General features: G+C 43.9%; 1 protein-coding gene across 2 annotated transcripts in view; it reads right to left on the bottom strand.

Moving 5' to 3' along the window:
* LOC111954472 (serine/threonine-protein kinase D3-like) overlaps positions 1-11972 on the bottom strand; it is a 72838-nt gene that overhangs the window by 21735 nt on the left and 39131 nt on the right. For both annotated transcript variants that reach the window (XM_023974248.2, XM_023974249.2), the window contains exon 3: positions 1209-1347. In XM_023974248.2, the coding sequence (XP_023830016.1) occupies positions 1209-1347 (139 nt within the window). The remainder of the gene's footprint in view (positions 1-1208; positions 1348-11972) is intronic.

Genomic DNA, 11972 nt, shown 5'->3' with positions numbered 1-11972 from the left:
GGGGGGGGGGGGCATATGGACAACATAGTAGCTACACAGGAGAGATCTGGAGAGATCTGAAACACTGGGGTGTTACAGGGTAAACAAAGAGAACCCTGTACCTATAATGTGCCACATCCTAAATGTGACAGTCTGGCTCGATTCAGTCTTATGTAGCAACATTTTAGCATTTTACATTTTAGTGTTTAAAAAAAATAAAAAAAAGTAGAGACTCAGAGCTAGAAAACGGTATATAATACACTACAGTTGAGGAACAATGGGAAAGTAATTCTGCTTTGAAAGTTAAAAGACTTGTAACATCACTTTTGAGAAAATGTCCCTTGAATGTTTTCTTTGTCTAAACCCATTCAGCATCGTTCACACCCTCTTTAGCCTTAGCCCCACCCATCTCTTTGAGGATTCACATGTGAGGCCATGTACTGAACAACCAAAAATGTCAAGACTAAAGACTGGCTTATACTATGCTTGCGTTTATAAATGAAATCTGGAGTGCCAGAGTGCGCTCAGAGCGTTGTCAGATTGACCGGTTCGTAAATTCAGAGCGCTTTGCTCTCGGAGCATTCAGAGTGCACACTGGACACTCTGGCCAAGGAGTACAGTTGATCCGCGCTCTGACCTAACAACAGCAATCAAGCACCCAAGCTGTCTGGCTAACGTTGGCTAGCTTGCTAGCTACTTCCAGACACAAATGAGAGAACTCTGACCATTTTACTCACTGTAGCAGAGCTGGTTAGGCTGTTTCCATGTTATCCAGAAAGTAGGTGACTGTAACTGTGCTGCTGGCAACAATTTAATTATGCTTTTTTTGCCAACGTTTACTGACACTGGCCATATTCAACGGGTGTTGAGCATTCGTAAATTGATTCTGTTATTATGGCACAATCAGAAGAGAGTGCTCTGAAAGAGTAGATAGCCAGAGCGAATTTACCATCTCCGTCTATCGACAGTTGTCGCAGTGATATCATGAACATTCTATTGAAATGGTTACTTGCATAGTGGAGTCTTTTGTTGAGACATGTAGCTAGCTAGCTAAACAACGAACCATAATRCCAACTCATAATGTTACTACCKTGCATTAATCTGCTTCATCTCTTGATATCAACCTCATCTCTCGATATCAACCTCATCTCTCGATATCAACCTCATCTCTCGATATCAACCTCATCTCTTGTGACATGGAGTATCTCCAACCCTTTTCCAGGTCTCACCGGAGAGGACCACCTCGATCAGGTCTCCCTCATGGATGTCCTCTGCTGACGTCAGTCTCTGCAGGATGTTCTCTGAGGTCAGGTCATGGCGGAACAGAAGGATCTTGTCGTACATGCCAAAGAATCCACACTCTGGGAACTGGGAGGAGGAGGAGAAGTATTACAGGTATGTTTAGTTTACACAATATGTCACAGTGCAGTGCTTCCAATAACTGATAGTATGTATAACTCAGACCTGGGATTCTCAATTAAAAGTTATTTTTAGTTCAGGAATCGGTTAAGGCATATAGAGCAACGTTTTTTTCTGAGAAGGGATTGTGAATGGGGCCCTTGCAGACCTACACTACTAGCAGGAAACGAGTGAAGCGCAGTTTGCATGGAGTGTGTGTGCAGTTTGCATGGAGTGTGTGTGCAGCAGCCAGCACAGCACAGAGCGAGTGACAGCAGGAAATTGAACCCACAYGCTCCGGACTGGTAGCTGCATAGCTCTCATTAGAAGCTGCAGAGATGAATCATGAATTATGATGAGGTCCTGTCATTGACACCTTGCTGCCTTTAGCCGTCTGTCCTGCTACAGCTGCAGATACAGTACAGCCCAAACAATATGACATCCAACTGACAAGACCATAACACATCCCCAACCCAAACAATATGACACCCAACTGACAAGACCATAACACACCCCAACCCAAACAATATGACACCCAACTGACAAGACCATAACATACCCCAACCCAAACAATATGACACCCAACTGACAAGACCATAACACACAGGGCATCCCAAACAATGTGCCATATTGACTGATTGACTGACATACTAAAATACACCACACCACAAGCCAACCAGCCCAGTTCAACCCAACAGCATATCGACGCCCCCCAGAAGCAATAACCCATCACTTGACACACTGAACTACTGAAAGACACAGTGACCCCGAATAACACATCACCATAAAATATGCATATGCAGTCATCAGTCAAGCAGTACCCCTTGAAGACAAAACCACACAGTCCTGTGTATGTCAAGAGACAATACTTTGTGTCTATAGAGGTCAACTGCTTGTTGAACTCTGCTAATAGTAAAAAGGCAGTGTCATTTATATTACAGTCCAAACTTTATCGACACATCGGCAACGGACAGCCATCCACCCAGGGGACAGGACATTGTATCTGTAGGAGTTAGAATCAGAACGTTAATCTGACTCCAAAATCCGTAGATAATGTACATGCAAATCAGACTAAACTGAGCAAGACAAACAAGGAAGTGAGATGTCCTCTGTCCATCCTATCAGAATGAAGTATTTACGTCTCCTATTGGATGGAGCCTGCATGGAATAATGTAAATGTGATGTGCCACAGGGTGGATGACTGTTTATGGTTGATCCCTRAACGTGATATGTCCGCATGTATTTTATGTCAGACATAGGGTCATCTCATGTTATACTTTAGGATAAAGTAAATCTCATCATGATTCAATATCATAAAAATGAAAGATTATGATCTTGGGGCGATAGGGAAATAGAAATCTCAGGATATATCTAATCAGCCCCATGAGTGGAGGTCTACCACTGGAACAGACGTCAATTGTTAGATTCCCTGTTAGATACTGCTGCACTGTCGGAACTAGAAGCACAAGCATTTCGCTACACTTGCAATAACATCTGCTAGCCATGTGTATGTGACCAATAAAATTTGATTTGATTTTGATTTAGATTTGATTTGAATTGAATGTCTATTCCACAATGGTTCAATGTAATTTCAGTGAAATGACGTGGAAACAATGTTGATTCAACTAGTGTGTACCCAGTGGGCTGCCTGGTCACATGATGCATCATGACATTATCTTGTTTTATGTTAGAGGCATAAAAAAAGCCTACTTGGTAGTACTGCAGTACTGTCTGTAATCCACATACTTGCCACAACGATAAACAATTGTTTGATTCTTCGACTCACATAAGGAATGAACACCACAGATATATCATATAAATCAAGTGCTATTTGCATGTGAAAATGTCATGAGATACTTTTGCTACCCCGTAACGTTTACAATTTTGCCGGTGGCCTAGTCTTTGATTGGGTGAGCACATCTTACAGAGTGTGACTTTAATAGGAAAAACTCAGCAGCGATGTGAACTCATGTAAAAACAGCTGATCCCCTCTGTGTTAAACRACTATTAACCAAGCTTAACTCTGGCAGACACACAATCTCCACTCTATTATCACACTCTCATCACACCCTAAAGAGGATTTTCTGATTCTGACGACTCATTCCGCCACGCTAGTAAGACGTTAAACATGATCAGATCACTGAGGATACTGGGAGAGAGAGAGGTCTGGGTCATGTCTGAACCCTTATCCTCCACCCCGTCCCTGCTCGGCTCACTACCCAGGAACCACAGCAGAGCAGACTGAGCATCAGCGGTGGCCTGGTTCCGTTACAGGATGCCTTTGGTACATAAGTCCATCTAAACAGCTGAGCCACACCTCCCCGTTCTGTCGTACCACCTCTAACCTCTACGTTACTCATATGCCATTATCTGAGACCATTGACTCATTAAGTCTCTATCGAGGGTAAATAATCCGACTCTGACGTGAACCACACACCGATGTGTGGTTCACGTCAGACTAGGATGGATGCCTGCCCACATGTACATACCTCTAGGGGTGGAAGGTAGCCTAGTGGTTAGAGCGTTGGACAATTAACCGAAAGGTTGCAGGATCGAATCCCCGAGCTGACAAGGTAAAAAAATTATGTCGTTCTGCCCCTGAACAAGGCAGTTAATCCACTGTTCCTAGGCCGTCATTGAAAATAAGAATTTGTTCTTAACTGACTTGCCTAGTTAAATAAAGGTAAAATAAAGAAAAAAGAAAAAATACCTCAACTACCTCGTAACCCTGCACTTTGACCTGGTACTGCTACTCCCTGTATATACTCTAGCTTCATTTGTGTGTTTTATTTATCTTGTGTTATTCTTTTCTTATTTGAACTCTGCATCGTTGGGAAGGCTTGTAAGTAAGCATTTCAKTGTACAATCTACACTTGTTGTATTTGGCACCTGTGACAAATCAAATTTGATTTCAATGAGATCAGGCCATATCAGTTCATCCGGAGCAGAGTCCTCCTCTCTCACAGGCACTGGCTCATGTAGCGTCTTTGTCAGGATGATTACCAGACTGCAAAGTCAAGGCTGTGTGATGATTAACTTTAAGATGAGTGTGTGAGGGGCCAGGGGGATCTATTTTCTGCTATGTGTGCATATCGCACAGAAGATACTGCAAATGCAGAACCAGCTGAAGTTGCAACAGACCAGGAAATAGGTGTGCTGTTGCACTGTATGGACAAATTTGACTGTGTTAAACAAAACCCGAGCCTCAACACGAAATCAAGCTATCAACTGACGCACAACAAGACCTTGAGTTAAATTGGGGTTGCACTCAACGAGACATCCAAAACCCTGAATCAGACACAGCCATTTTACTCCCGTATTAGTCTAAAATGTAAATAGCTGATTTGGTTCTGGTTGCTAAGATTACCCCCGTATATAGCTCTTGACAAGACATTAAGGGTACATCTATCAGTGTGTTGGATGAGCGGAGAGGCTCTGGACAGGGCAGCCCAATAGGAAACAAAAGGTAAACCGGTATTTGCTTGTTTCCCTGTACCTCACTGATCTGTCACCTAACTAGAACACATAGCATAGATGCCATAGAACAAAAGGAAGTTAAGATAAGTGGGACAAGGTTGCCATGACGTCCACAGCCCCGTCAACCAGAGGGTCTCATTAATTTGGATGGTAAAGGCATTCCCCTCTGAATTAGTATCGACTAAAAAATAGTTTTTTTTGTTATTCTAAAGGGAGAAAAATCCATTGTTTTTGTCTGGCCACTGTTTTGAACATCTTCAATTGCCATTACAGCAATTTATACTGAACAAAAATATAAACGCAACATGCAACAGTTTCAAAGATTTTACTGAGTTACAGTTGAAATTGAAATGAATACATTAGGCCCTAATCTATGGATTTCACATGACTGGGCATTGGTGCATCCATGGGTGGGCCTTGGATGGCATAGGGCCACCCACTTGGCAGCCAGGCTCACCCACAGTCAATCAGAATGAGTTTTTCCCCACAAAGGGCTTTATTACGGAGAGAAATACACCTCAGCACCCCCCAGACGATCCCGCAGGTTAAAATGACGAATGTTGAGGTCCTGAGCTGGCGTAGTTACACATGGTCTGCGATTGTAAGGCCGGTTGGACCTACTGCCAAATTCTCCAAAACAAATTTGGAGGCAGCAAAATGATCATTACATTTACACTTCAGTTATTTTGCAGATGCTCTTATTCAGAGGAGCTAACATGAGCAATTAGGGTTAAGTGTGTTGTCTTGGATGTGTGCTTAGGGTCATTGTCCTGTTTGAAGGTGAACCTTCACCCCAGTCTGAGGTTCTGAGCGCTCTGGAGAAGGTTTTCATCAACAATCTCTGTACTTTACTCTGTTCATCTTTCCCTCGATCCTGACTAGTCTCCCAGTCCCTGCTGCTGAAAAACATCCCCACAGCATAAGGCTGCCACCACCATGCTTCACTGTAGGGATGGTGCCAGGTTTCCTCCAGATGTGACGCTTGGCATTCAGGCCAAAAAGTTAAATCTTGTTTCTCATGGTCTGAGAGTCCTATAGGTGCCTTTTGCAAACTCCAAACGGGCTCTCATGTGCCTTTTACTGAGGAGTGGCTTCCGTCTGGCCACTCTACCATAAAGGCCAGATTGGTGGAGTGCTGCAGAGACGGTTGTTCTTCTGGAAGGTTCTCCCATCTCCACAGAAGAACTCTAGAGCTCTGTCAGAGTGACCATCAGATTCTTGGTCACCTCCCTGACCAAGGCCCTTCTCCCCCGATTGATCAGTTTGGCCGGGCGGCCAGCTATAGGAAGAGTCTTGTTGGTTCCAAACTTCTTCCATTTAAGAATGATGGATGCCACTGTGTTATTGGGGACCTTCAATGCTGCAGGCATTTTTGGCACCCTTCCCCAGATCTGTGCCTCGACACAATCCTGTCTTGGTACTCTACAGACAATTCCTTCGACCTCATGGCTTGGTTTTTTCTCTGACATGCACTGTCACCTGTGGGACCTTATATAGACAGGTGTGTGCCTTTCCAAATCATGTCCAATCAATTGAATTTACAACAGGTGGTCGCCAATCAAGTTGTAGAAACATCTCAAGGATGATCAATGGAAACAGGATGCACCTGAGCTCAATTTCAAGTCTCATAGCAAAGGGTCTGAATTCTTATGGAAATAAGGTATGTCTGTTCTTAATTTTTAATACATTTGTAAAAATTCCCCAAAAATCAGTTTTCACTTTGTCATTATGAGGTATTGTGTGTGGATATATATCTTTTTTATCCATTTTAGAATAAGGCTGTAACGTAACAAAATTTGGAAAAAGTCAATGGGTCTGAATACTTTCCGAATGCACTGTATATAGGACTAACCTACCATGTTGCTTTGAGCCAGGTAATTACATTCTGTTAGGTTTTGAGGCAGATCAAATCGAATCTATGTACTCGTACAAAACATGGCCACATTCAAAGGTACCCCCCACCAACACACAGAGACTGCATCCTAGATGGCACCCTATTCTCTACATATTGCACTACATTTGACCAGAGCACTATGGGCCCTGGTTAGAGGTAGTGCACTACATAGGGAATAGGGTGTCATTTGGCTTTACCTGTGAGCATTAACAGCGTTAGCATTAGGCTAGTATCATCTGTCTAGGGCTCCCAAGTGGTGCAGCGGTCTAAGGCACTGCAGCTCAGTGCTAGAGGTGTCAGTACAGACCCTGGTTCGATTCTGGGCTGTATCACAACTGGCCGTGATTGGGAGTCCCATAGGGCGGCGCACAATTGGCCCAGCGTCGTCCGGGTTAGGGTTTGGCCAGGGTAGGCCGCCATTGTAAATAAGAATTTGTTCTTAACTGACTTGCCTAGTTAAATAAAGGTTAAATATAAATAAATATTGCCAAGCCTTAAGCCTCCACACAGATACTGTTCAAATGTACAGAACTTTCCCTTACAAAATATTTATCAACCCCTACAAAAATTTTCATTAATTATAATCCACATAMAAATTCCCATCTCCTGTTGCTGCAGGAATATTTTCTGGTGTAGCAAACTGTCTTAAATTAAGATAATGCATTATCATCACGAAAACATATAGTGTCTTTAGCTAGCTTTTTTACCAGGGGACCAACATGACCTTAACGCTTAAGAGTGCATTCCTGGCTGTGATGTCATGTGATCATCTGCTGCTGAGCTGTGTGTGTGTGTGTGTGTGTGTGTGTGTGTGTGTGTGTGTGTGTTGTGTGTGTGTGTGTGTGTGTGTGTGTGTGTGTGTGTGTGTGTGTGTGTGTGTGTGTTTGTGTGTGAGCCAGTGCACGTGTGCATGTACTGGATGTTGTTCACACAGAGCTTTCAGGCATTTGGAGCCTTACATAAAACAATCTACAGTGAGTGTACAAAATCTTTTTCCATGATATAGGCTGACCAGGTAAAAGCTATGATCCCTTATTGATGTCACTTGTTAAATCTACTTCAGTCAGTGTAGATGAAGGGGAGGAGACAGGTTAAATAAGGATTTTTAAGCCTTGAGACAATTGAGACATGGATTGCGTATGTGTGCAATTCAGAGGGTGAATGGGCAAGACAAAAGATTTAAGTGCCTTTGAACGGGATATGGTAGTAGGTGCCAAGCACACCGATTTGAGTGTGTCAAGAACTGAAACACGGCTGGGTTTTTTCACGCTCAACAGTTTCCTGTGTGTATCAAGAATGGTCCACCACCCAAAGGACATCTAGCCAATGGCAGGCCAGTGGTTGAAAACAGGTCATTGATGAAAGAGGACAAAGGAGGCTGACTGTCCAGTACAACGTTGGTGCCCAAAGACCCATAGAAGAATGCACAACTCGTCACACGACTGGGGTGTGGCAGCCGACTTCCTTACAGAGTAACACTTATTTCATCAAAAACCAATAAACTACGGTTGCAGTGGGCTAAGGACGAAAAACACTGGAGAATTGGAAAAACATTGACTGGTCTGATGCGTTCCGGTTCCTGCTCTTTCACGCTGATGGGAGGACTAGGGCATGGAGAACCACATGAGTACATGCATCCATCATGCTGCATGTCTTCATTGCAGGCTGCTGGTGGGGTGATGGAGTGGGGTGTGTTTTCATGACACACATTAGGCCCCTTGATAAAAGTGGAGCAACGTTTGAATGCCACAGGATATCTGAACATCATTGTCAATCAGGTGCATCCCTTCATGGCAGCAGCGTATCCATCTGTGAATAGATTTTTTCAGCAGGATAATGCCCCATGCCACAAGGCTAGGATTGTCCAGGAATGGTTCCACGAACATGACAGTGAATTCAGCTTACTGCAGTGGCCTGCCCAGTCACCAGATCTCAATCCAATTGAGCATCTGTGGGATGAGATGGAACGACCTATTCCGAGTAGAAATCCACTACCAGCCAACTTGACACGGCTTTGGGAAGCATTGGAGTCAATATGGGCCAGCATCCCAGTGGAACGCTTTCTAACAGCATCCTATGCCCTGATGAATTGAGGCTGTTCTGAGGGCAAAAGTGGGTCCAACTCAATATTAGGAAGTTGTTCCTAACGTTTTTTTGCACACAGTGTATATAACCCATGCTGTTAGCATCAGGAATCAGGCAGAATACCATTACAGCTGGAGTTTAACAGCCAGCTATGCATTCCCATCTGTATCACCATCAGTTAACCTCATCTAGTGTATATACCATACATACAGCCCACAGCACATTGTTGCAGTCATTCCCCTTTTAATGACCTGTCTCAATCAGATATCATTAACTTTGCAACAGAGGCCTGATCCTGGTGGATAGAATAAAGAACTCTTGAATTCTCTCAATCACGCAACTCTGACTTAAGCATAAATCATGTCAATAGTATATTTGTGAGAGAAATCGAGTCACGCATGCAGACTTCAATATCTCATGGATTCAGCCCTATATGACAGAACAAGCTAATAATATATATATTTAAAAAACTCCCAATTGTCTAGGTAGAGAAAATTGTGTTTTTGCCATGCATACCATAGCCTGAGTATATGGTTGCCAAGTTACAAACCGCTTGTTCCTGTGCAGAGGAAGTGCTGTAGTCTGTAGAAGGTACATAGCTCTGAGTCTTCACAGCCCAACAACTGAGAGATAAAAGTGTATTTTGTGGCTCTTTGTGGAACAGAGGTAGAGTGTTTGTGCATTCCATTCTTCTGCTCTGAAATGGGGCCATGAACAAGGCTCATTTAAGAGTACAAATTGAAGAAAATAGTCGTATACTTTTAAGATCTGTGATGTGAAAAGATAGAAACAATCAACACACACACACACACACACACAACATCACAATCATACAAAGAACAGCTATCTGAGAACACCATCACCCAGCCCTCAGAGACACATTGTTCTCCAGACAGACAGAGAGAGAGAGAGTTTACCTAATCATTTAGAGACAGTTGGACATGTGGAGAATATGTAAACACACTCTGACTGCTGCAGAGTCTGACTGTATCTCCGTCCTAAATGGCCTCCTATTCCCTGCTACTTTTGATCAGGGCCCATAAGGCTCAGGTCAAATATAGTGCACTATGTATGGAATAGGGTGCCATTTGGGACGCGTCCTGTGTGTATGTAGGAGTCTGAGAGGTAGCATTGAGAAAATGCAGTGCTTGACAAAAATACCAGACACATATCATGTTTTAATAAGATGCTGTTGATAAATTCAGACTGCATGGTGGACTAAATGTGTACAAAGAGGGTCCCTATGAGACCAGTGATTTGACTATGTGTTTTAGTTCTAATACATTTTCTGTTTATGACCCTCGCAGGCATTCTTTTCAAATGACAGAGCTCTTCCTGTGCCCCACTTGCCCCCTTATTAAGGGATGGGTGTCATGTTTCTGACCTTATTTCCTTTGTTTTGTCTTTATTTAGTTGGTCAGGGCGTGAGTTGGGGTGGGCAGTCTATGTTTGTATTTCTATGTTTTCTATTTCTCTGTTTGGCCTGATATGGTTCTCAATCAGAGGCAGGTGTTTTGTGTTGTCTCTGATTGGGAACCATATTTAGGTAGCCTGTTTTGTGTTGGGTTTTGTGGGTGGTTGTCTTCAGTCTTCGTGTGTCTGCACCAGACAGAACTGTTTCGGTTTTTCACATTTGTTGTTTTTTGTATTTTGAGTGTTCACTTTTATTAAACAAGATGAACAATTACCACGCTGCACATTGGTCCTCCGATCCTTCTAACTTCTCCTCCTCAGACGAGGAGGAAGACGACAGCCGTTACAATTGGATTGTGTTTGTGCGTGTGTGTGTGTGTGTGTTTACACGCGCATTTGTGTGAGAATGTGTGTGTGCTCTAATGTGTGTGACTGCAGAACTTTTGCTATCCCTATGTCATTTATTTACAATGGYTTAAATTCATGTTCAAAAGAGGAAAGAGTGATTTGAGGCTCAAAAGACACCAACAGTCAGCCATCTTCCATCTTCTTCTTCTTCTCATATTCTGAGACATGCAGTTCTTAGCAACTACTCCAAATAGCAGTTCCCTTCTGTCACTCTTCTTTCTGAGCCATCAGTCGTCATGTTTGTTTGTGACTCAGGAAGTCACTGCTATGTCAGAGCAAGGCAAGGCAGGCAGCTGACCCCAACGAGCCATACACACACCATACACCAAGCCATACACACACCATACACCAAGCCATACACACACCATACACCAAGCCATACACACACATATAACCAAGCCATACACACACCATACACCAAGCCATACACACACCCATACCACCGAAGCCATACACAACACCATAAACCAAGCCATACAACACACCATACACCCAAAGCCATACACACATAATAACACCGACCATAACCACCATACACCGAGCCATACACCACACCATACACCGAGCCATACACACACTATACACTGAGCCATACACACACGCATTACACCAAAGCAATACACCCACCATACACCGAGCCATACACACTTCAGACTAGGAGAGAAGAAGGGGTTACAACACAGCCTCGTCAACATCAGACCAGAGGAAGAAGGGGTACACACAGCCTCTCCACCATCAGGGACCATGAGACACGAGAAGGGTACACACAAGCCTCGTCACATCAGACCAGAGAGAAGTAGGAGACACACAGCCTCGTCACATCAGACCAGAGGAGAAGGGGTACACACAGCCTCGTCACATCAGACCAAAGGAGAAGAGGTAGACACAGACTCGTCACATCAGACCAGAGGAGAAGGGGTACACACAGCCTCGTCACTTCAGAGGAGCGGTACACATAGCCTCGTCACATTAGACCAGAGGAGAAGGGGTACACATAGCCTCGTCACATTAGACCAGAGGAGAAGGGGTACACACAGCCTCGTCACATCAGACCAGAGGAGAAGAGGTACACACAACCTCATCACGTCAGACCAGAGAAGAGGTACACACAGCCTCGTCACTTCAGACCAGAGCAGAAGGGGTACACACAGCCTCGTAACATCAGACCAGGGGAGGAGAAGGGGTACACACAGCCTCGTCACTTCAGACCAGAGGAGAAGGGTACCCACAGCCTCGTCACTTCAGACGCAGAGGGGTACAACACAGCCTCGTCACATCCATAGAAACCCTTCACCCTCCTTTCAACAGAGATGTTAGT

Source organism: Salvelinus sp. IW2-2015, linkage group LG28 (genome assembly GCF_002910315.2).
Source record: "Salvelinus sp. IW2-2015 linkage group LG28, ASM291031v2, whole genome shotgun sequence".
NCBI lineage: Eukaryota > Metazoa > Chordata > Actinopteri > Salmoniformes > Salmonidae > Salvelinus > Salvelinus sp. IW2-2015.
Note: the sequence above shows the minus strand (reverse complement) of the source record. Positions and strands in the feature narration are given on the sequence as shown.